Genomic DNA, 26,196 nt, shown 5'->3' on the forward strand with positions numbered 1-26,196 from the left:
TGACATACAAGGTCTCTGAATTTTGATCCCAGTGCTGGCCCATCACAACAGCTGGCCTGTGCAGTGCACTGCCTGGCTACAAAACGAGTGAGTGCATCCCAGCATCCTCCCTGTGTGTGGCTCTCAGGAAGCCACCTGCCCTCGGTGTTCCCCTTGGTGTGGCTTTCCTACTGCAGTGCTGTCTTCAGTGGAGGCTATGATTTTGGTGCCGTGAGCGTGGCTGCGCACAGCACAGGCCCCCAGTGTTAGCTTGCACCCACCCTCGGTGCGTACTCCATGAGGGAATGAGGAGGAGGAGGAGTAACTTGCACATTTGAAGAATTTGTGACAGAATGTTTGGCTCTGCATAGAGAAGTCAGCAAATTCTTTATTGTGATGAGGTGATGAGGCTTGAGCAGCCTTTGGCCACACCCTCTCTTGTGTTCAACTTGTAATGAAGTTACACAAGGGCTCACAGCCTTGTATACAATTGTGTTATCACAGCTGTGTGATAGCACAGGCCCTGTTAAGCCAGCCAGGTTACATCATGGGGTTGGAAGATGGTAAAGTGGTCCAGGGCTCACTCTGGTCCTCCTGGGGAGCAGTCTCATCACTGTCTCTTTGCCTCATCCTCCAGTCCGCTCGGCTGTGTGCTGGGGAGCATTCACTCCTACGGTTCTGACAATTAGCACAGTGCTCAGACTTGGTGGATGTCTTATATGTTTTCTTGAAATATTAAGGAAAATGAAAATTGTAAGGTACGACGTGTTGTGTAAATTCAGAGATATTTGATTGACTAGTACCTGCCGTGGTGGGATTTGTCTCATGTAGCTGCTGTGGTCCAGGGACACATTGTGCCCAAACTGTGGAACTTTGTGCTCATTTATGATCTGCTGCTATTTCTCTTGGTGCCATTGCTCCTTTTGGGCTGTTCAGTGAGCCAGGAGTAGGATGGTTCTCAATCCTTTTCCTGTCGTCCATGTGAAGAGCACCATCTAGAGACTTAGTGTATTGTGCACTTCAGCTCCAACGCTTGAACAGCGACAGCGATTTATGAAGAATTTAAACAGGTGCCCTTTCTCAGCCGTCATATTAGAAACAGATGACCTAATGTTGTATTCATCTTTCAATATTTTCCTCTTCTCCCTTCTTCTTCCTTGTTTTCTTTTCTTTCTTTTTTATTTTGGTTGTTGGTTCTTCTATAAAAATATGATAGCTCCTTGTGAGGAAAAAGAAACATATAATGAAGGAAGTAATCACCTGTGACGCCACTGCCGCCCGGAGCTGTCACTGCTGGTATTTGAGTGGGCTTTGCATCCTGACTCTTTTCTTCAGATATAGACGCACACCTTTTCTTTTATGTTTTTTTGTCAGGAAGATTGGCCCTGAGCTAACATTTGCTGCCAATTTTCCTTTTTTTGCTTGAGGAAGATTGTTACTGAGCTCACGTCTGTGCCCATCTTCCTCCGTTTTATGTGAGGTGCTGCCACAGCGTGGCTTAATGAGCAGTGGTAGGTCTGCACCAGGGATCCCAACCTGCAGACCCTGGGCCACTGAAGTGGGGCGCACAAGCTTCAGCACTGCACCACTGGGTGGCCCCCACTTTCTCTTTTAAATAAAAAGGATTGAATAGTAGCCTGCTTTTTTTCTTTAGTTGATTATAAGTATCTTTCCATGTCCTTTAACCTTAGCTGTGCCAACACAGGCGGGTAGCATTTCGTGTTACCACTTTCTGCACTGTGTTTTTGTACTCGTTCTGGCACTTAGGTCACTGTGCAGGAAGCTGAGCTGGCGGCTGTGTGCTCTCACCGTTGGTCTCTGCGGGCTGAGCAGCAGCGATGGGCTCCCGGGGCTGCTTTCTGATACTGTACAGACTTGGGTCTCCCTCCAGTTGCTACCTCCTCCTTTATATTTTGACTTTGTGCCTTTCATAGTTTATAAGGCTGCCGCTGAGCTATGCCTCGTGTGGGGTCTGCGTGGAAGGACCTGTTGTGAACTTTGGGTTGCTGAGTGAGTGGGACTGATGGGCTGTACACAGTGCTGCTGAGAACGTGGAGCTAGACGGGCTCGTTCACCTGCAGCGCCGTGCAGCAGTGCCCTGCGGTCCCTGAACGCGGATGGCTCTGTCTCGGCTTCCGCCTTTCACCCCCAGTTGACATGTACGCTCCAGTCAGTCACGTTTTGAGTAGGTACAATACTGACATGTAGGTGTTCAGCAGTACGCTTAAAAGAAATCTTTTGAAAGGTGCTGAGTCTTACTTTATGGCCCAGTAAGTGGCATTTTTGTGGATGTTCCTTGTGTATTGAAAATAGTGTGTATTCTGCAATTGTTGCATTCAGTGTTCTGTAAAGATCAGTTGGGGTGGCTGATGGTCTTGTTTCGATCTGTGGGATAATTTGTTACTCAACAACTAAAAATAATGCACTTTTCTTTCAACACAATTAACTGTGACATCATACAGAAAAGCCAAGGATAAGGCAAACTGTATGATCTCAAATAGTTGCATATTAAAATCATAGGTTACTTAATAAATCATGTTTTAGATTTTGTACTCTTGTGAAAATTTGATAATGATGAATCTACATCTTCTAGAATCTTTTATTATATTTCCCGTACAAGTTAAAAAATCCTTTCACCTGAGAAAATGTTTTAAATATTAATAAATGAGATAAGTGTTTAGATAGTTTTATATCATGCAGATTAAATTCAGTTTCCAAATAGAAAAATGCCAGAGAATACAGTGTACCACAGACCGAGAAAGCTTTTTTTTTTCTTGGTGAGGAAGATTGGCCCTGAGCTAACATCTGTTGCTAATCTTCCTCTTTTTTGTCTTGACGAAGATTGTCCCTGAGCTAACATCTGTGCCCATCTTGCTCTATTTTGTATGTAGGATGCCACCAGAGAGTGGCTTGATGAGCAGTGTGTAGGTCCATGCCTGGGACCCGAACCTGTGGACTGGGCTGCTGAAGCGGAGTGCACCTGACTAAACCACTGTGCCATGGGTCAGCCCCTGAAAGAGCTTTTACATCATTATTTCAGTATTTCAGAAATACCTAAGTATGTATATGTGTCTGATTAAAAACTTTTTGAACGAGCTTCGTGGGTTAAATGACCACTTTAAGTGGTAACTAAGACATAGACCGGATCACGCAGGGTCGCAGCATCCACGTGCACGGGTGTTGGGTGCATTATTCCAGCGGAGGGCTTGTGTGCAGCCAGCTGTGCGGTTCTTTTCCATGGCTCTGAAATTTGATTCCGATTTAATCATCCTGGAGTGTTTTCAACTATTTTTGGCAGCTGCTCTGAGTAAAGATCTTGACACCTGTTTTGCTTTTAGGTTAAAACAAAAGCATTACAGCTCTCCCAAACAATAAAATTCCTTTAAGAAATGTCCTGTTTTATGAAAATCTCTTGGGCTCAAGTTTAAAGCCCAGATATCTAGCCTGGGGAGTAGGGTCTCTGGGAGCCAGGCCTGGGCATCTGCATTTTGTAATCCTCCAGGTGGCATTTAGGCTCACTGAACTCTGAAACCATGGCTTTAATGGCCTTGCCATCAGTCTCTATACTGGGGAAAATTCTCTCAAAAGTGCAATTTTTTTTGTTTTTTTAAGATTAGCCCTGAGCTATCTTCTGCTGCCAATCCTCCTCTTTTTGCTGAGGAAGAGTGGCCTTGAGCCAACATCTGTGCCCATCTTCCTTCACCCTATATGTGGGACACCTGCCACAGCAGCATGGCTTGACAAACGGTATGTTGGTCTGCACCTGGGATCTGAACCAGTGAACCCCGGGCTGCCGAAGCAGAGTGCGTGAATCTAACCGCTGTGCCACTGGGCTAGCCCCCCAAAAGTGCAAATTTTACACCTGCTCATTGTGACTATGTAAAACTATGAAAAATTATTTTTTTATAGAGGGAATTTAGGATTAAGAGTCAATAATTTAAATGATAGCAAAGGAAAGTTGAAGTACATAATTAACCATAATTTTGCTCGTTATCCTTTAATTGTTAGAGTTCAATGCACAGCCCTGAAAAAGTTTCCTTTTAGTGCCTGTACAATTCCAACGACCAGGATTTCCCCAGATTGTTCAAAGTGATAGGAGTGTGGGTTGTCTTGGCTTCTTGGAGTAGATTTGATTTTCTAAGATGCAGAATATTCTAGATCTACTTTTGGCATAAAAACATGTCCAGTTCTGTCTGTCTCTTCTCTACATTGTTGCTTTCTAGTAAGTGAAGAGAGAATCAGAGTGCACAGGCTGTCATGGTGTTTTATTTATTCTTAGTGTCTAATTCTCAGTTTTCTCAATTCACATTTTACCAAATTATGAAAAACTGAAATGGTTTTTGTTATCTCAGCATCATTTAGGACAGCTGTAATGCATTTGTCTGTGTGAGCTTTCCAAAGCACCGAGCTGTGTTTTGTCTGAATTTCTTTCTAGTTTGGTCTTCTTTATTTGTTGTTTATTATTCCACCGAACCTTCCCCGAGTTCTTCTCAGTAGGTCTGGGTCACCCCTGTCGTTCCCTCCGTGTGCTACAGTAGATTTAGAAATATTTGGCTTCGCCTCCCTCCTGCGTGCCGGTCACTTGAGACTGACTGTGAGGGCGTGGACAAGGGGGTCAGCAAAGCTGACCAGGAACTGAGAGCTGGGGGAAGGGCGCTCTTGGGGGTGATCGGCAAGAAGGAAGTCTTTGCTTACGCACGTCGTTGTCTGCTTCTTCATATCTTTGGTGCTGGAGATGATTTAAGATGTGGCATCAATATTTCCTTTGTCATACTTGGATGTAATTTCGTTTTGACCAAGAATGATGTCATGTTTGTTCTGTTTTGGTGGTGACCTTGTGAAATATCTTCCACTATCTGTTTCTTGCCCTTGGTGGTGGAAGGGTTGCGTGCAATGACAGTTTAAACTCTTTGAAGAGTTTGTACCTTTGGACTGGGTCCAGGCACGGGAGTCCAGGCATTGCAAAGGACTCGGGACCTGTTGGCTGCTGCTTGCTGGAGAGAGCCCAAGATGCTCTGGGGGACAGCCTGGCCAGTGTCCTCAGCTAAAAGAAGGTTGAGAAAAAGAAACTTAAGATTGGAATTATGGACTAGCAATAATTTGTGCGTGTTGGGTTAAAGCTAGCACAGAGGCATTTATCACACATTTTCATCATTCCCTTGGTGATAGCTTCTAACTTATAAACTGATGTGGTTTTTGTGCCTCTTATGCTATTACTGCCCTGTCAGTTGTTTTATATTAGTATTTTCTGAATGTGTGGTAATATTTTTCTTTTGAATACACACATAGCAGAACTTTCAGGTAAGGAACATGCTTTAATTTAAAAAGTTCACAATTTTGTACTTTTTTAGATGTTACTTTTTATCACCTATGTGTAAATCATTATTTTACGTGTCTTGACATCAAGTCATGAAAAAATAATCAGTGTCCAGCAAACTGATGGTCTTAGCATATCCTGAGTATGTTTGGAAAACATAGGTATGTATACACTGTAACAAAGGTGCTATAGATTCTGTGTCCCAGTGGTTGATAATATGGAGAGAAGCACTCTGTTTTTATGCTGGAGATGGTCAGTCTGTACAATTTGTAGATGAGAAGGCAGAACATGTTTTTTGTATCTGGAATAAGAATGACTAAAATGAATTTTTTGGCGATATCGAAATGGGTTTATAAAACAGTAGTAAACCCTGGTTTGTTAAGGAATGAATTGCTGCTTAAATTACAGTGAGAATTAACAGCTTATAATTGATGTAAGTCTAATTTTAATTTCTTTAAATGCTCTGTTTTTTCCTTATTTAATGCATGGGCCTGTATGTGCCTGATATGAGAAAGTTTTGAGATTTAAATTCCTTTATCCTCAAGAATAAAACACTAAATTGCAGCCTGGGGTCAGTTATTTTTAGAATGTCCATGTCTCAGGGGTAGCGGTGGGTGAGGAGTTCCTGGCCTAACTTCCTTTTATCCTTTTTTTTTGAGCTAATTTCTTGTTGAGGACTTGGTCCGTATACAGAATATGACGCTGTTTTATTTTTTTAAGGGTGTTCTTATTAATATGGACTGAAATTTAATAAAGAGATGCCTTCGGTAGATTGAATTTTTAAAGATGCCCAATTTCCTTTAACCCTGAAGTACAAAGTATCTTAAAGCCACCTAGGGTATATTGTGAAAGAGAGAAAAGAGCCGTAGAAACTGATGCACCTGGACCCATTTTGTAAGTTATTGTCAAGGATACTGATTTGTTAACATTATGTATCATATCTTCCTTAGATCTATCAAGCTGTAAAAACAAAATAAACGTCGAATGAGGGAAGACCTCTGATACTAAATGTGTAACTGTTGTAGTTCACACTTAGAAATTCAAGTAAATTACGTGTTAGTGAAAAGCAGTGATGACTGAAATAAGGTGTCCTCCTTTCAAATAGATTATTTTAGTTATTGCTAAACAAATAAAATTAATTTAAGTGAAAGTTTTTACATGCAAAAAAGGGGTGGGATGCAGAATGGGGCTCACAGAGATGTATATAGTATTTTCTCTTGGGCGTGGCATCATATACTTATGTTTTCCAAATTTAAAATGATTGCAGAAATCATGTGCATTAGGTTGTAAAACCCCTTAGGATGTTTTCGTGAAAACAGTTAACACTGAGTTTTTTCCTTTGGGCAAATTCTGGCTTCATTTCCATGAGTTATAATGAATTATATTGTCTGCCTAGGTGTTTCACGGTGACTAGCCATTGGTTTTTACTCCTCAGGTAGATTAGTGATAGAATCTCTGTTCCTTGCCTTCCTTTAGGTGGAGTGGGTGCAGCCTCGGGGACCATGCTTGCTTGCTTTCTTTTTTTTTTTTGAGGAAGGTTAGCCTTGAGCTAACTGCTGCCAATCCTCCTCTTTTTGCTGAGGAAGACTGGCCCTGAGCTAACATCCGTGCCCATCTTCCTCTACTTTATATGTGGGACGCCTACCACAACATGGTGTGCCAAGCAGTGCCATGTGTGCACCCTGGATCCGAACTGGCCAACCCCGGCCGCCAAAGCAGAACATGCGCACTTACCCGCTGCGCCACCGCCGGCCCCAAAGGGGGCCATGCTTTCAACGTAGACATCTTCAACTCTCAGTCTTGGGGGAAAGGTACATTTTAAAGAAGCAGTACTTTCTCAAAGCACACCCCACCATAAAACCTCTCTATTTACAGGAAAACATTACAATGAAATACTGGTGAAAAATATTTTCTGTTGTCCTAATCAAGAGGAACAAGTTGTTTCTGCATAAGTACCTGCCCCACTGTCTTCGGATGAATATATGAGGCTGAGATGGGTCAGATGATTTAAAGGCTCAGTGTTGAACCAAAGCTGAGTGCCCCTCCCCTTCCTGAGTAATGGTTAAATGAATGTTTTTAAACCAGGGTGGCTGAATAATAATAGTAGTTTTGGGGCCAGCCTGGTGGCACAGCGGTTAAGTGCGCGTGTTCTACCTCGGTGGCCCGGGGTTCGCTGGTTCGGATCCCGGGTGCGGACACGGCACCACTTGGCAAGCCGTGCTGTGGTAGGCGTCCCACGTATAAAGTAGAGGAAGATGGGCATGGATGTTAGCTCAGGGCCAGTCTTCCTCAGGAAAAAGAGGAGGATTGGCAGATGTTAGCTCAGGGCTGAGCTTCCTCAAAAAAGAAAATAATAATAATAGTAGTTTAGAAGCCAGCACATGTAGTAAATTCGTTTGAAAGATAGACTTTTCATCGCAGTTTTGGCTAACTTAACCAGCTTGCTGAGCACCTATCACTGAGCCAGGCACTGTGCTCAGTGCTGGTATTCAACGTTGGACGTAAGGACGATTGGTTCCGGCTGTCTCAGGACTTTGGGTCTCTTGTGAGAGTTAGAATTCAACAATCAGAGAACTTAAATGTGGAATTACTAACAAATGATGGTTATGAAGAAAAGAAGTGGCCCTAGGAAAGATGTCACAAAGTGCCCTGACCAGGCTCTGGGTGAAGCAAGACTTGCCTGAAAAAAAAAAAACATCGAGCTGAATCTCAAGGCCATCTAAGTGAAAATCCAGGGGTTTTGGGTGATGAGGTTTACGTGTGAGAACATGCCCCGGCCGCAGGGTGTTGGTGGGGGGAGCAGAGGGCCTCAGGGGGCCAGCTGCAGGTTTTGTGGTAGCAGGTGTGAGCCTGAGGGAGGTTGGACCAGGTAGAGATGGTGGGGAGGAGGTGGAGTTGGGAGGGATTTGGTAGGTGGACCTGGCGGCGGGCCGTTTATCAGGCAGGCGGTGCTGCAGCTGGCCAGAGGTGGGACAGGCTGGAGGAGGGTTCAGCCTTGACTTTAGTGGTATCAGTTAGGCAATTGGATATTTGGAACTGAAGTGCGGATAAATTCGTGACTCAGATATAAATTTATTAAAAATCAGGCTAAAACAGCATACAAAATGTGGTCTAATTTTGGTAGAAACAATTACAGACATTGGAAAACGTTTGAAGGGACAGACTGAGAAGTGTCAGTGTTTGTCTCTGGGGGAGCAGTGTGGTTAACCAGGGGTTTTTTTTACTTTCCATTTTTTAGTATCTCCATAATTCTACTTCTGCCTAATTCCAATAAGGAGAAAGCATTTGGCAGTTCTAAATATAGCTTAGAGTAGAAACATCTTTTTTAAACTTTAGTACAAATTGGCCTAGGGAAGGAATTATTGAAAGAGTTTGATAACCTGGAATTGAAAGGATTTGTATAAATAGGCTTCACTAACTAGACAACTTGATTAATTTCCCCCTAAATGGATTTATTTTAGTTAGGCTATAAAGAAGAAAATATTTAAATTAAATGCCAAGTAGAGCGCTAATTGGCTAATTAATTAGTTCACAGGGTTTATTTCCCAACATTGCAGTATTTATGGTACTGATCTGCCCACAGTGCATCAGTGTGGGGTGAGTTGGGGAGCGCAGGGCCAGGCGGAGGCTGAGTGTGTGGTGAAGGTGTTAGTGGAAGGCATCGGAGCGAGGCCCCCGTCTCCTGCGTGAGCGCGGTGTGGAAAGGCTCCTTGTGAGTAATAGGAGTTTTGGTTACGGACAGCCTCCGGCACCGCATTGCTGGTTGTTAGCCTTCCTCGGAAAGCTGTCCAGACTGTTTTTTCCACTTGTCCAGGGCCACCTGGTGAGTCGGGAAGTAGGGGCAGAGTCTCTCCCTCTTTCAGTTGTCATATAAATCGTAGGTGGTGCTTTGCTCCTCTGTTGCTTCCTTGGTGATGGGCATCTTGTCTGGTGGAATCAGAAGCCACACTGCCTGTGTTTGCTTCTGCAAATCACTTAATCTTTCTAACCTCAGTTTACCCATCTCTAAATGGAGGATAACGATTGTACCTGCCTTAAAAGGTCTTGATAACTTGTTTAAACCTGAGAATTTGTGTTAAGGTTGTAGCATTGTGCTTGGCAAAAATAAGGCCCCAGTAAATGGTAATTGCTATCGTTGCTGGTCACCATCACTGCCACCGCCACCATTGAATTAGGCTGACTGTTCATTCTTTTAATACCAGTTTCTAATGATTTAAAAATGAGTAAGTCAGGCTGTCTTAGGTATTTGTTTTAGAAAATGAGTTTCTATAGATAATTATTCTCTTTTGCTTATTTTTATATTTCTATCAATTTGAAGAGAGCTTGGCACATAATGGGTGCTCAGTAATATTCTTAGAAGAAATACTTGATTTGTTTCCTGCATCCTGAGAATTTGAGTATACTGTCAATGTGTGTATTTGTCTGGCCCCGAATGGAAGCTGAGATCCCAGTTTTGATTTTTAGTATCTGGGAGACAATAGGGATTGCATCATTAAAAAACAAAACAAAACGAAAAATAAAAACAAAGATTTGATACCAGAAGCAAAGGCAACAAAAGCAACAACAAACAAGTGGGACTGTATCAAACTAAACAGCTTCTGCTCAGCAAAGGAAACCATCAGCAAAATGAAAAGGCAGCCTACAGAATGGGAGAAAATATTTGCAAATCATGTCTGATAAGGGGTTAATATTCAGAATATATAGGGAACTCTTACACCTCAATAGCAAAAGAACTAACAACCTGATTAAAAGCTAGGCAGTGAAACTGAATAGACATTTTTCCAAAGACATACAGATGGCCAAGAAGTACATGAAAAGGTGCTCTGCATCACTAGTCATCAGGGAAATGCAAATCAAACCACAGTGAGATACCACCTCCCACCTGTTATAATAGCTCTCATCAAGAAGACTAGAGATAACAAGTGTTGGTGAGGATGTGGAGAAAAGGAAACCCTACTGCATTGGTGGTGGGAATGTGAATTGGTGCAGCCACTATGGAAAGCAGTGTGGAGGTTCCTCAAAGAATTAAAAGCAGAACTACCTTGTGATCTAGCTATTCCACTGCTAGGTATATCCAAAGGAAATGAAGCCACTGTCTCAAAGAGATGGCTGCACCCCCCTGTTCATTGCAGCATTACTCACAAGAGCCAAGACACAGAAACAACCCGAGTGTCCATCAGCGGATGAATGGATAAAAAAGTTGTGAGATATATATATATATATATATATATATATGAATATTATTCAGCCATAAAAAAGGATATTCTGCTATTTGTGACCTTGAGGACGTAATACTAGGTGAAATAAGTCAGGCAGAGAAAGACAGATACTGTATGATGTCACTTATATGTGGGATCTAAAGAAGCCGAACTCATAGAAACAGAGAGTAGAGTGTGGTTACCTGGGGCTGGGGGCGGGGGGTGGAGGGGGGGGGAGGGGACAGGTGGAGAAGGGGGGGAAAGGGGAGATGTTGGTCAGAGGGTACAAACTTAAGATGAATGAGTTCTGGAGCTCTAATGGACAGCATAGTGATTATAGTTAATAATACTCTATTATATGCTTAAAAGTTGATAAGAGAGTAGATCTTCGATGTTTTTACCACAAAAAAGAAATGGTTATTATGTGATGTGATGCAGGTGTTAGCTAATGCTAGGGTGGGGATCATTCTGCAGTGTATCAGTGTATCAGATCAACACGTTGTACACCTTAACTTACACAATATGTCAGTTACATCTTAATAAAGCTGGGAGAGGGCAAAGTAAGCTTTGTTTGTGGTATTAAAATATTACCTGGTCAACAACAACAGTTCTCTAGAGAAACAGCACGCCTCCAAACAAGTGCTCCAGAATATACGCTGCCAAAAGCTGCTATATAATAAGTTGCATCTTTTAAAATGTGTAGCGTAAGTTTTCCTTTCCCTCATATCTTGAGTGAAACGTGAAATTCAGGTTTTTGTGTATATAATAAAGCATTATCATCACACAAAAAAAGAGAAAAGAGGAGGAGGAGGGTTGATGACTGTTGGTTTCTTCTTCATCGTATTTTCTGAGTAATTTTGGAGAAGTAATTTTAAATGATAAACAAGGTCATGCCATTCATTCATTCACAGATTCATAAAAGGTAGAAATCATGTAGAAAGTGGCATGTTTGTTTCTCCTGGATTTCATGGGAAAAGGAGGAAAATAGGCAGATCCTGTACTCTTTGGATCCTACCATAATTCCAGAATAAGCTGCTATAACTAAGTTTTTATTCAGTCTTGTGTGTGACACACTGTAGGAGGATTTGGTCTCACTTTTGTATCAGCCCTGCAAGATAGATGGTATTGTCCCCATTTTTAAAAAGAGGGAGAACCAAATATGTTTCCTAAACGTACAGATCTCTTTCACTTCTTTGGGCTGCTGCCTGGCCCCAGGTGACCTTGCAATTATTAGTTGGGGTTGGAGAAAGAAAGCAGTTTGGCTAGTAAAATACACGGAATTTAATTTTAATTTTGTCAGATTACTATGTCTTCTTACACGACTGTTTATTAAAATGTCAAGAGCTTAGTGTCATGCATAATTTTACCACAATTCATGTTTATTGATGCCTCTTGTTCATATATCAAACTAAATTTATAGCATTTGTTTGAGCAAAGGTTAAGCACATCTTAAAGATTCACTCACTCTTTCATTCAGTCCGTCCTTCTGATAGCCATTCAGTAAGTACTTTTTATTCCCCAATGCATTTGAGATACAGCTGGAGGTGCTGAGGCTGTGTGTGGAGGGAGGAGTGCTCTGATCTTAGCGCTCTCCTTGTAGTGAGGAAACGAGGCTGTGAAGAAGTGCGGCTGGTATGTGATAGAGAATAGGTCGGGGGTGGGTGGCACTGTAAGCTGATTGGGAAGGACATCTCTGAGGAGGAGACAGATGGTCTGGATGAGGAGGAGTCAGACAGCTCCTGGCAACAGCTGGGGACAGAGGACTCTAGGCAGAGGGAGCAGCACATACAACAACCTGAAGTGGGAAAAAGATTGAAGTGTTCATGGATCCAAAGGGAATTAGTGTTGCTGATATGCAGGGAGCAACTGGGAGAGGGGATGGGGTGGGTGGGAGAGGAAGGGAGGCTATTAAAGACCATGTCACGCAATTTTGAGATTTGATACTAAATGCAATAGAAAGCCATCGAACTGTCAAACTGTGGAAGGACATAAGTAGGTGTATAGCTTTAGAAGATTGCTTTGGGAAGAATGGGTTATAGATGGGCGAGAGAGGGGAGAAAGGCCAGTGAGAAGGCAGCCATCTAGGGAGGAGATGATGGCGGCTGAGCCTAATGTGGAACTGGGGAAATGTGAATGGAGTTGAGAGATGTTTTGCAGTTGGAATTTCCAGGATTTCAGGCTGCGAGGAAGCAGGGCAAAGAAGGAATTAAGGGTGACTTAGAGTGCTTTACATGGAGCAAACTGGGTAGGCGATATGGAGGTTCCGTTTACTGTCGGAGGGGATGTGGAGGTTCCATTTACTGTGGGAGGTTCATTTATGCAGAAGACTAAGAAGAGTGGGCTAAGGGTGCAGGGTTGGGGACAGTCAGGTCTTCTTCCTGTTGGGACTTTAACTGATTCTGGAATGCCTTGTAGCCATCCAAGCAGAGATGTCAAGTAGGTCATTGGACATATAAGCCTGAAGCTTAAGGGAAAGATCAGAGTTGGAGATGTGGATTTGGAAACCACACTCTATAGGATAGATGGTATTTAAAGGCACATGGCAAATAGCATTTCCACATGGCAAAAATTTGCAGTCATTCTAAGCTTGTAATTTTTTATTTATCCCTCCAAGAGTACACACCCTTGATTTAAAACTTGCCTTGACTGTGATGGAAAACACTAATAAATTTTAATTAGGAAATTAGTATAAATCTGGAAAAGGAACTCCTTTAAGTTCTCCTGCATCAAAACATTTGAATGAGAGAAACATAAAATTTAGATTTTGTGGGTCTGGTCCAGTGGTGTAGTGGTTAAGTTTGTGCGCTCTGCTTTTGCAGCCCTGGGTTTGTAGGTTCAGATCCTCGGCATGGACCTACACAGCGCTCATCAAGCCGTGCTGTGGAGGCATCCTATATACAAAATAGAGGAAGATTGGCACAGGTGCTGGCTCAGGGACAGTCTTCCTCAAGCAAAAAGAGGATGATTGGCAGCAAATGTTGGCTCAGGGCCAGTCTTCTTCATCTTGAAAAAAAAGATTTTGAGAAAAACAACTGAATTTAAAAGACTGTAAAGAGACAATGTAGGAAGACTACTCCTCAGACATGAGGCGGTAGTAGTATTATTTCTAAAATACGTACAGAAAATCGCATTCAGAAAGCCCCTAGAAATTTAGGAATGTCGTAACTGTTTGATGTTAGATGGCAAGCACTTGACTGCTACCCAGGAAAGAGCATATTTGATATAATAAAGGCACATAATATAAAATCAGAAATTCACCTGGAATGAGGGAATTATAGAATCTGTACTCTGTATTTCAGAATTCTGATGTTCCTTGCCTTTGAAAGTCAAGTATGTTGCTTGACTTACTGTCTTACAAAAAAGTTGGTAAGGGACACTTCTTTCAAGGGGACAGTCAGATGATGACTGTTGCTCCCAGGCACTCTGTTATTAGCAGCAATGAACACTGTCAGCAGAGATGTCTCAGTTCTAGGAACTTGAGACTGAAACGAAGCTGCAGTTACATTTCTGCAGCAGCATCATTTTATTTAGTTTAGCCCGCTTGTGTTTACTGAGCATCTCTTCCGTTCCTGGCAGAGCTCGAGATGCTGAAGGGAACGGGGAGTGCTTACTGTCGGGATCCATTGTAAAACTGGAAGATGAAAATACTAACAAAAGATTTTTCAGCTACAACAGTTTTGCTCCATGTTTTATAATTTGGTTTTGCCTTTTATCTTTTTTTCTTACTATAAATTAAAGTAATTCTAAGTACTTTTAAAGCGAGAGATATTCCGTATGTCGGTGGGGATGTTCAAGCTGGATGAGCTAGGAGGCGTGTTCCGGTCAGCCTCCAGAAATGTTTGCTAGTCCTAGCGTCAGTTCTGACGTCCCCTCTCTCCCAGTCTCATGTAAGGATATTCTCCCTTCAGTTAACACAGTAGATCAGTGCTCCTCAAACTACCCTGGGGAAAGGCTAGAGTCGTTTTTTTATTGCCAATCTGTGGAATTTAATGCAAATTAATTACAAGGAAAAATTGGCTTGTATTTTTCTTTTATTTCATCTATAATTAGTCACGAGACATAAAATTATTATGTCAAATTGCTAGAAGAGTTTCCAAAAGCATACTCAATTTTGGTACTTAACTGGGGGCAGGGATAACCATGCTGCGGCGTGTGACTCTGTTACGTGTTGCCGCCTTTTAGCTTCTGTGTTTGTGCTGTTTATCAGCGGGGTTTTCTGGTACAGGCTGATGTGTGGTTAGGTAGCTTTTACAGTTAGGTAGTTTCTTTAATGATTAGTATGTGTGTATTTTAAAACATAATAATACTGTGCCTCTTTTGTAAAAATAGTAAACTCTTAAGGTTATTAGCTAAATTAAAAAACACTACCTTGGATGTCCTACCTGTATACCCTTGGGGTAGGCTTACGAGTGTCCTAACGTGTTGAGTTTGTGGGGCTGCAGTTTTGAGAGTATTGTGAGTGCTAATTGTGTTGTGAACACTCATAGGCTTCCATCCTCCCTACAAGCCGAGTTCTCGTTTTCTCGTAAGCCTTATTTTCGTGATGCCTCCTCACACTCAGCCTCAGTTCGGTCAGAACTGAGCAACGCGAGGGAAAGACGCTCTTGTTGCCTTTCGAAGAGACAGACAAACACCTTCCTCTCCTTTCTGGGGCAGAGGAGGGGTGTTCCAGACTCCTAAGTCATTTTCCTTATGAATATTTTGCCCTCTCTTTTTCTGAGTAAGAAGTCTGTATTTGAGCATTTGATCACTGCATTTCGCATTCACTGGAAGAAGAGAATGTTCCAGGAGCTTGAAAAATAGTCCTGCTGAGAGGCTCTTGTTTGGAGGTGGGAGTCGTGCCTGACCCTGTCCTGCAGCCTGCTGTCTGTTTTGGCAAGGAATGAGTTAAGGGACTTCCTTAAAGCCTGGTGTGCTCATTCACACGCTGCTGACTCCGAGGTGTGTTGCTACGCCCTGTTTCACTCCTGACGAACTACCCCTGGCCTGTTGAACTGGTGAAGGTGGTTTTAATTTGTTGTGGTGCAGTCTGCCCCTGGTCTCCCTGGGGAGCCTGGAATCGCCCTGCCATATGCAAAGTCTGGCGTCCATTGAGGGTGCGTATGTGCAATAGGTTCTGTCCCGTATTTTCCACCTATTTTCATTTTGTTACACTTTCTAGAGGACTGAGCAAACACAGGGCTTGTATCTGGGTTTGGGGCCTGTTTATGCGGGGATCGGTTTATTCTGTCGTCGGTTTCGGGATCGAGTCACTGTGGATTTTGCTTTTCTCATGAACTGAGATGGCAGACAGAGTGAAGAGGAAGCCTGCGAAGAGGTATTACTCTTTTTCTGGTGCCTCTCGGAAGGATTCGGTGAAGGCGCTGAGGTTTTCAAGGTCACTGAACCTCAAAAGAACCACTTCAGAAATCAGCAAGAGGCAGGTTGGTACAGAAATTTCTGATCCCTTTGAATTTCCTTTGGAGTTGAGAGTAACATATTCTTTGTGTTTATTCCTTAATATTCTTTTGAAGAAGTTTCTTGATTAATTTGGACATTTTTCTATAGCTTCAAATACTGATATTTTCTGTACCATCATTTGATTTGTGGATATTTATTATTTATTTGTGTGTTTATTCATTTATTACATGGGTTTAAGTTCCTGTGTCACTGTACAAGCGGTTGTAATGGTATCAGAAGACGGATCACTGATACGAAACCTACTAAAACGTTTTAATGAAGATCCTCATGTCACCCAAACATCTCACTGAAAGGATTAGTTGGCTTTTATGCGTAAACAAAACATTAGAATAAAAGGAAATTAGTATTTATGTAATTTAATAGGAATATTGTTCCATAGGATAGTTTGGAATGAAATTTATTTTTCCTAAAAACTACTGTGAGGAAACGGAATGGAAATATAATGATAGGAAGAGATTCTGACTGTGTGCTTCTTGATGTTTTGTTTTACTGTTTATTTGCTGAATATGTAAGTTTAGGCTGTTCAAATAATACCTAGCATACCTTCTAACAGTATTGCCTGTTAAAAATTAAGAGAGTCCTTTTCTTAATGTTAATATTTGTGGAACTTTTTTCCAGTTACCAAACAACAGCAAAAATAGGTAAAAAGTAAAACTAACCTCACACATAAAATGTGACTTTTTTCCCTTACAGTCTGTTTTTGGATGAGTGCCATGGCGTGTGAGCCCCCCAGTGGTCTTTTGGTAGAATGGTTATTTTTGAGCTCAGTTAAGATTAGTCATGATTTCTATGCCCCTATTGGGGGAAGAACTGTGTTTTCAACATCACCAATAACTGCTTCAGAACTATTTCTTTCTTATAATTCCAGTTAGGCTGAAGTGTGTCATATTTATCTGGCTGGTTTATGAATGATATGTGTTTTGAACGTCTCTCGAAGGTTTATAGACATGGACACTGAAAAGTAGTGTGGTTCATCAATTCTGCACTTATTTTGGTCCTCTCATATCTGCTAAATCTTGAGTAGTTTTAGTTTCCTCTTCTTTCCCTTATTTTCCTTATTATCATGGGGAATGTTGACACATCAGAAAGAAACCAAGTCTGAGACATTCTGAATGTCTAATATAGCTCCTCCAGCAGAAATCACAACCACAACAGATGTGTGTGAGTTAAGAATTCTTAGTGATCTGGGATTATTTCAATGTGACAATGTTTATGTTCAGATCAGTGTAGTTTGAGTTAAGGCCGCAGAGTAAAACCTGTTTTTAAGAAATTAAACTGATGTAGAGTATACAGACAATAATAACAGAAATAAAGGAGGAAATTCATTTCCCAAGGGTGTTGATTCAGTTGGCAAGATGTTCTCTCTTCCCCCTTGAAGAAGCAGGAAGTTTAAAACTCAGCTTGAACTTGGGGGTGGGGGCCTGCGTGTTGGCATTTGATGCTTGAGAGTTTATATATGAGTGCCTTATGTGGTCCTTAAGGATTCCATGGCCTTGTTTATAGAAGTAGGGTGTTGATCTAGACTTCTCTGCCAAAATCCAATTTGTTTAATTAAATTCTGCCGAGCCTTTCTGACTTCCTGCCCTAAACTACTTCTAATTACTCGTAGTTCCAGTGGCAGAAATAACAACAACTGGCGCTCTGCTCTTGTAAACGTGCTTTTAAATGATTAAGTTCTGAGCTGTCGGGTGAAATGATATTACCTTTTCATTGTAAAGGTGAGATGTGGTCTTCTGGAGGACGCACGGGGACTTGGGTGGTGCAGGGGAAGAGCTCAGCTAGATCCCCTCCGCAAGGTTCCCGGGTCATTTTGTTTGTGGCAGTGTGTAACACCAATGAAAAAGGAACGCACCTTTTTCCTCAAGCAAGACACAGCCCCTCTTTAGAGCATTGTTTCTCTGCTGGACGCCAGCATGTGACATTTAAGCAGCCATATAATTTCAGTTTTGTGCATCACTTTGCTTTGAGGAAAGTTTTCCATGGAAAATGTAAGTTTCAAAATCGTTGTTCTGTATACTTTTTTGGGGTAGAGGGATGACAGAACAAGAGTATAATAATACCTCTGAGAGTTGCCACGAGAGTTGAGATCTTGTATTAAATGGGAAAAAAGCTGAGAGAAGCTGAAATATTATGTATTGGATGGTTTGCTGGGCTTACAAGGCAAAGGATTCAATTTAAAATGTGTACGATAGAAAAATCGGCTTCAGCAAAAACACAACATGGTTTTTGAAGTACGTGGTTGAGATTCACGCAGCAGGATATGTGCATGGCCCAATGCATGGAATCCAGTCATTTCCTTGAACACCAACGTTGGGATTATTTACCTCTGTATCTGTATCTATACACTGACTTCTACATCTTGATAATATAGAAAATCTCTATCTAGTTATGGAGGCCAGCAGAATGGTCCATTATGACAAGGTTGCTTCATGGTAGAAAAACAATGATGCTAACCCAGAAAGTTAGATGATTTTGTTTTAATTCAACAGAAAGAAACCTTGCGAGCTTTAAGTTAGATCTGCAGGTTTATAGTTTATTTGTTAATAAGCCTTGCTTTGTAAGTGAACCCACAGAACCCAAAATAATGATGCCTTGATCTTGCAAGGCCTAATGCTAATTATTTTGAACCCCCTCAATAATTATCCTTAGGTAAGAAGCAAAGGAAATTGGGTGGATTTAGTATTTAAACATTCTAGTAATTTGTAATACTACCATGTATGTGTGTGTGTGTGAAGATAACATATTAAGGTGAATTTTCTTATAATTTTCCATCTTCTGTTCCGAGCGACATGTAGAAGAATGGTAGTAAATTGGAGATCGCCTCTGTACACACAAAGATGTATTTTTATACCACCTGTTCTCCCCACTTAGACGAAACCACTTCTTGTCAATGGGGAAATGCAGATAGGTTCAGGAGAATTTGAAGTACGATGTTGTTTATCATAAAACACTAAAACGTGTTCTTGTTAAATGCTGTGTTGGAAAACTACTTAAGATGTAACAAGTGAGGGATATATAACTTTCTCTTATTTTATACATGGTTGTAATCTGGCTCCTTTGTTGTTTTTTTTTTAAAAGGGAGAACAACTTAGAGTTGTAAAGTCTGATCTATATGTGTGGATAACTTGAAAGAGTGTCTTTTTCTTCATTACAGAATCATAGCAGAAAAGATAGTGGTGGCTACTAATGTCACCCAGACATAAAGGAGAAATACGTTCTTGATAAGTTTTGTGACATTATTTTGCTGTGTAGATATTGAAATATTCTAGAATTTGATTCCTTGTTACTCTTGTGTTGCCAAAGTTGTACATTCTTGCTTTTTTTGCAACCCCAATTAGTGAAAAGTTCCTGAACTTAAATACAATTCATATTTTCAAGAGTAGCTTATAATTTTTTAAATATTAAGTTTTGCTTTACCGTATGTAATTAGGTGAAAAATGTGCATATGGTAGTTTTCAAAATATTAGTTAAAAAAATACAAACCTTAAGTATTTGCTGCCCTCCAATTATTGTAGGGCAAATAACTTTTCTTCCAAAAACACACTACCCCCAGATTGAGAGATTTTCGATTTGGATCGAATAAGGCTCCCCTTAGTTATTTTTAGGGAAATGTTGTGCAGGGCACTAGACATTAATTATACTCCTCAGTTCTCCATTGACATTTCTTTGGTAAGATGATTAGTTCTGAAGTGGTAGCCAAGTTTAGAGTAGGCTGAGATCATTTTGGATTTAAGAGTAGATTAATCCAGAGCATTTAATACCTAAATACTAAAGGGAAATGAAGTGCATGTAGGTGATTAATTCCTGTGATGGGATGTATCATCTGAGAGGTGTTCAAAAAAGCCTGCTGAACCCGTTTTTTAGAAAGAATCAAGCGCGGCCAAGGGTCTTTCCTGCTATTCTTACTCTACATCCCTCACTCCAGACAGCAGTCTCACCGCATCGGATACTAACTAGAACAGGCATTGGCTGCCAAAGTGCAGAAGGGCCAGCCTGAAGCCTTGCTCATCTTGAATAAAAAACTTAGGTCGTGCAGTTGGAGGATTAATATATATTTTTTGAAAAGCAACAGATCTTCCACAGGAAGTGTCTTAAAACAAAGTGGATACAGTGCAGTTGGTCAGTTCGGAAATATAGAATGTGTTATGAATTGTTAGTTATATGTTTTCACAGTGAGGAGCTGTCTCTAGGAGATTAAAAAAGATGTCTGTGCATGCCACATGGGAGTATGGAGTTGCTGGTTAGAGTGACTGAGGACTCAGCTGGTGGTAAATTTCTTGTTTACCTTTTTTGGGTTGTGAACTAAGTGCGCTGTAATTTATGTTAATTTGTGCTTTAAAAGTCTCCAGTTTTGTTTTTGGTCATAAGGTTGAGTGAGAAAGATGAAAAAATATGCATAAATAATAGTGCTAGTGGTAAAAGGGAGAGAGGTTACCCTTTTGAATAAAAACCATATGTGACCAAACTCAGGATTTTTTCCAGGGATATATTGATTTTAGGTTGTATCTTTAAAGCCATAAAACATGCTGTTTTTGAAATTCATGACCTACTTCTCTTTCCCTTAGGAATGCTGCTTCTGAATTCTTTTTGTGCAGCTAATGCTGATCCTTATAATGGTTGGAACAATTGACATTAGCTCTTAAAAGAATAAATTCTCTTTGATTTGGAAATACATATAATCATATTTTGGCAAGCGTTTTGCCATTTCCAGTTTCCACTAACTCTGATGTTTAAATTTATCTTGCAGCATTACATGGTGACATCAGCCTCTTGGTATTTCATTTTTCTTGATTTTAATTTTGATATGGAGTTTGAAATACATATTTCTATGATGCATATGGTAAAAAAATTAGTTTTTTACCACTATATTTTAAATACCAAGCACCAAACAACTTTTGAAAAGTTTACTTTTTTAATTGTTTGAACATTGTGGAGGAGACAAATGTATTACTTGAGGAGGTAGATTTTAAATTCATCCTCTTTTAAAGTTGACTTATGTGTATTATTTTATTTTTATTTTTCCTTACTGAAATTGGCATGTTTATATAATTGAAATATCTATCTATACATATGAATTCCTTGATTCCGAAACTACTTCTTAGAAGCAAAAAGCAGTGACCGATTGTTTGTCATGCATCTTCCCCTGTCATCGGAGCCATGACTTTGTAACAGAAATAGCATACATAGGCAAACCCAGCAGCAGCTGTCTCCGGCTGTATGTGACGCAGCCTAAACACGCATTTCTTTTGCCTTGAAGACCGTAATTCTCACTGATGGTATCAGTAGCTTCTAAAAGAGCAGCCTTGGCAGGTGCCCCCCTTCAGCCTAGCTAGCTACCCCTCACCTGCCTCTGTCCCATGACTCTAGAGTTACTCTGGTCTCAATTTTGCAAACCTTATTGGCTGCCCATGTATTGTTAAGTAACCAGTTGAAAAACAAGGAGACAGAAATGCATTCTTGTGTTTTTTATGAGGCCCAGTTATACAAAACTTTAGATTGCTAATAATCTCATTTCCTTCACAGCGTTTGGCTATCTCTTAAAAACAAAGTTGAAAGCATAAACAAAACAAGTAACAAAGTTCCTCTTGGATCAAGTGCTGTTGGGTTGGACTCAGAGAATTTTTGAGGTTTGATTTGAGTTTATTTTTATTTTTTGAGGAAGACATCTGCCGCCAATCCTCCTCTTTTTGCTGAGGAAGACTGGCCCTGAGCTAACATCCATGCCCATCTTGCTCCATTTTATATGTGGGATGCCACCACAGCATGGCCTGCCAAGCAGTGCCATGTCTGCACCTGGGATCCAAATTGGCGAACCCCAGGCCGCTGAAGTGGAATGTGTGCACTTAACTGCTGCGCCACCGGGCTGGCCCCTGATTTGAGTTTAGATGTCATTTAATCTAGGAATTTGTAACCATGGGTTGAACCAAATGCTTATAGACACTCTAAAACATGTACCAGCAGCACCCCCTCTCCCTGTCCCGGACCTGCTGAATCAGAATCTCCACTGGTGGCAGCCAGTCAGCAGTCGGGTCCCCACTCCCTCCCTCAAAGGTCCCCCAAGTGAGTCTAGTTTACACCACTGAACATTGCCTGGTGAAGACACTGAACTCTGGAAAAGTCCAGGGACTCAGAAGATAACAGAACTATTAGTGGTAGATTTGAGAATGGAACTCAATGGCAACTGAACATATTACATGTGTTCACTCCCTTAAGAAATTAGAGGCATGATGGCTTAGAGAGCTGTGAGTGACTGGCTGTGTGTGACTGGCGTGCTTACGGTGGCTGGTGTTTACGTGTGAGTCTTCGTAAAGGTGTCTGTTGTGTTCAGAGGCAGGTGAAGTAACATCTGTAGCTGCGCAGGTGTGACCGTGAGTGAGGTAGGAGCTGGCCACTAACTACTCAGTTTCCCATGCCAAAGATGATTGTTATCAGCACTAACAATATAGGTAAGCTGCCTTCCTTTGGGTCAGATTTAAAAGTCAGGATCAGAGCATCTAACCTGGTTACTAATTAAGAACCTCTTAGCCCCTCTAACAGAAAGCACGACTATGTTAATAAGTCATCCTATGGCTATCTACCTTTGCAGAGCTTTTCAGTATAATTTTTGAGTAGGATACATAATTAGCTTTATCATATAGTATATATTTTTATTCATAGTAGAATTTTACTTTCATCATAGGTCTGAAAACCAAATTTTTAATAAATAACTTCAGAATATGCTTTAGTACCTATATTGAAGACCATCTGAGGAGTCCAGATACGTTAGATAAAATATTTTTTAAAATTCACATTTTGATGCTGATATTTAGAACACTGAAGTCATCAAAATATGGGAAAACAGGCATTTCATCAAGGATCTGTTCCATTGCATTAGTTCCAAGCTAATTATCACCTCCTTTTCTTACAATGTGTAGTTCTGTTGGTAGTTACAGGTGTTTTTTCTCTTCTCTTTTCTGTCTCCCCTGTTTTCATCTGCTATGTTTACTGCTCTATCTCTGCACCTAGGACAATGCCTGACACATAGGCAGCACTCAATATTTGTTGAATGAATGGAAATGAGTTAATACCCCAGGTATCTGCCTTGAGAATACCCTATTGTGCAGATAACTTTCTTCTTTTGCTTATCCATGAAAAGTAAATATTTACCATTGGATTTAAGTGTAACTTTACAAAGGCGGCTTTGTCTTCTCTTCTGCCTGTATCTGAGGACATTTATCTTGCCTTAGTCACAATAATGAAATTCTGTAAAGCCAGGTTTGGAGGAAGAGAATTGTCTGTTTTTCCTCTTCCTGTCTCTCAGCTGTCCTAGGATTTTGAACTCTCTTGAGGCTACTCAAACGGGTGTGAACTGTGATAGCTACTTTCTAGTTCAGATCTTCCATAGGATGAGGTAGGAGTGTGGTGACAGCTAAGCAATTACTTAGGCTGAGCAGCTGCTATCAAGTAGAGAGCGCCGGCAGAGCCCTGTTACAGACAACACTGCAGTGGAAGGGGAAGCCCTCTGCATAGGAGGTATGCTGGTAGTAACAGAGATTTTTTTGATAGGGCCGAGAAGTTGACCTGAGATGCGGTTGATCTAGGCGCTGTCCTGGAGCCTTCACTGTTTTCCTTTGTAGTTCTAAGTAAGGACTTCAATACTTGTTGCTGCTCAGCTGTTTTATTACTTTTGATCTATGAACAAGCGGCAATTACTCTTTCATTATCTTTCCACTCTCACCATTCCGGGCCACCTGAGGAAAATCTAGATCCATCATCGGTCCATCCAGGAAATTAAAGGACGAAGGAGTGATGTGGCAGCATTCATGTGCTGCCTCTCCTTCTTTCTTTGGTTTTCAGAAAATTCCACAAATGAGAATGTTATGATGCTTTACTTTTAACAAAATCATCATGATATAATTAGTATTTCTTATGGAATTTAAGAATAAACGTTAGCCACAGTAGCTGATATTTACATTCTGTGTTCTTTGCCAAGACCAAGTCCACCCAGACGGGGAATTTGGCTATCTTTGGACTCATCCAATTGGACTGGACTGGAAAGATGAGTACCCTGAGTTGTACCATGTCACTCATATATGAGTCTCTTAATGGTTAAAATCATTTACTGCAAATATTTCTCAAATATGGCTAGATACATAATCATCTTAAATGATTATGCACTTTTCAGTGCCAAAGGCTGTCACAGAAACATCTCTCTTTTTTTGCGTAGTGTTCTCATGGCGCAGTGATCAATAAGGTGATGGCACTGTAGCATCACATTATTGTACTGCTGTTCATGTAGCCGTAGTGAACACCATCGCAGAGCCAGGCACAATTGGTACTCTCGCCACCAGCCTCCAGGCTGCAGTGGATGTTGGCAGTTGTGTTTTAGGAAATGTTACTAGATGATGCTCGGGGTGCAGCCCCCTCCTTTAGAAATGGAATTCTTATTTCTGACCTATCAGCATTACTTTGACAGAAAGATTGCTTCTACCAGCTAGTTTGCCCAAAATGATTTGTTCATTTTAATGTTTGGATTTTGTTCTTAGAGTTCCAAACCAATTTCTTAACCTATGTGTCGGTAATCCTGTTAGGTACTAGCTATTCATAATTAAACGTGGCATATTTCAGAAAGTTTTGGAATAGATGTTTTTGTCCGGGGTAGAGCGTTTGGTATGCAAATCAAGGTCTGGCTTCAAATTAGGTCCAGACAAGTTCTGGTTCAAAACCTCTGCCTTTAGTTGCTGCAGCCACCAACCCCATACTCTGTGTATGTGCCCTCCTCCTCCCTTCCTGCCTTTTAGGATGCGGGCCCAGTGAGCAAGCCCAGAATCAAGTACAGTGAATGAGGAACCCTTCAGTGAACAGTGGGTGGTTAATAGGAGAATCCCACGTGTCTAATAGTGTATTGAGTCTTGTTGAGTCGTTCCTATAGTGCCACCTAGAGTCTAATAGTAGCGCTGAGTTAACTTTTGAGCCTTGACACGGAGCGTAGAGAAACTGAGCTTCTTGGGTCCTTTGCACTGTGTTAGGAAGCAGTAGTGCCTGGAGTCAGCTGCAGTGTCTTGCTACTTGACTAGCCACATAATTAGTATGTATTGTATGAATATCCATGAATATAATGATTTTTTAAAAAATCATTAATGCCCCAGCAATGTGCCTTCTGTCCTTAAATGGGTTTTTTTTTGAGAATTGGCTTTTAGAGATAAAAAGATCAGGTGGTTCATGAGAACTTTTTTAGTATGATCATTTTCCAACTTATTTGAATTGCTATACCTATTTTGATAAACACATTCTCGAAATCTTTATTATTAAGAACTTTCACAGATTATATTAAGTACATGAAACTTTTTCAAGCACGTTTTCTTTTTACCTAAAAAAGCCCTCTTTTCTGGCAGTTATGGTTTTTCTTACGTTGTCCCTGCTCAGTGGGACGCCTTTCCTGGAAGGTGCCCCTGTTCTCTGTTGGGCGTGTTCATGTCTACTCATTCTCCTCCTCTTTCTGTCTCTATCTCTATATCTCATACACATAAACTCATATTATTCATGAAGCAGTTCCTTACTGCCTGCGAATTCTGTATAAACTGTTACAGAAGAGTAGGTCAGAGTGTGGGTGGGAACTTAGAAGGGAATTAGAAAAAGGTATTTGATATTTTGCACAGAAAGACTTGGTTGGGATGTACCTCTTAATGGCCTTGTCTGGAGTCATGGACTACAGCAACCACCAAATTGGCTAAGAAAAAGCTTTTGATTGCATTTTCTATTGATACAGACATTGATATAACTAAATACATTAAAAGAACTCTCTTTGGAAAAAAAAGTGGAAAGTGAGAAGTTTTGTGGATAAACAGAAGAATGACACAACTTCTTCAAAACATTGGACCTGCCTGGAACCTCTCAGGCACTCGTGGGTCGTAAACAGTGAGCCGGTCCCCTGTGTTCACTGGGCCTGTTTGTCAGATCAATATTTGCCTGCAATCAGGTGTTTGGAAGGAGAGAGAGGAAGCTTTATTGAAAATGAGGAAAACTGATTATGGGGAGAAAGGGCCAGCAGTTCCTTTCAGCCGCTCTGAGATATCAGCCCAGGAGCTGTCTGAGCACATATAAAAGAAGTGAGCCTAGAGAAGTAGAAACACCATCCCCTGACACGTGTGTCCCCAGTGTCGGAGGAGGCTCTCTGCCCACAGCAGCCTGCACGTTTTAGGCACTGAGACATGCCTGCTGGTCATAGGAACCCTCTGCCCCTCTGTCAGGGGTGTGGGGTCT

The 26,196-nt window shown here is 41.1% G+C and overlaps 1 protein-coding gene across 31 annotated transcripts in view; it reads left to right on the forward strand.

Annotated features, from left to right (window-relative positions):
• PARD3 (par-3 family cell polarity regulator) overlaps positions 1 to 26,196 on the forward strand; it is a 612,530-nt gene that overhangs the window by 109,907 nt on the left and 476,427 nt on the right. Inside the window, exon 1 of one of the 31 annotated variants that reach the window (XM_070501257.1) lies at positions 15,446 to 15,917. The exons of 29 other annotated variants lie outside the window; for them this stretch is intronic. In XM_070501257.1, coding sequence (XP_070357358.1) covers positions 15,777 to 15,917 — 141 coding nt within the window. In that variant the 5' untranslated portion in view covers positions 15,446 to 15,776. Of the gene's footprint in view, positions 1 to 15,445; positions 15,918 to 26,196 lie in introns of those variants that run through there. One more of the 31 variants, XM_014849629.3, reaches the window with a different exon arrangement.

The sequence above is a fragment of the Equus asinus genome, chromosome 29 (genome assembly GCF_041296235.1).
Source record: "Equus asinus isolate D_3611 breed Donkey chromosome 29, EquAss-T2T_v2, whole genome shotgun sequence".
Lineage (NCBI taxonomy): Eukaryota > Metazoa > Chordata > Mammalia > Perissodactyla > Equidae > Equus > Equus asinus.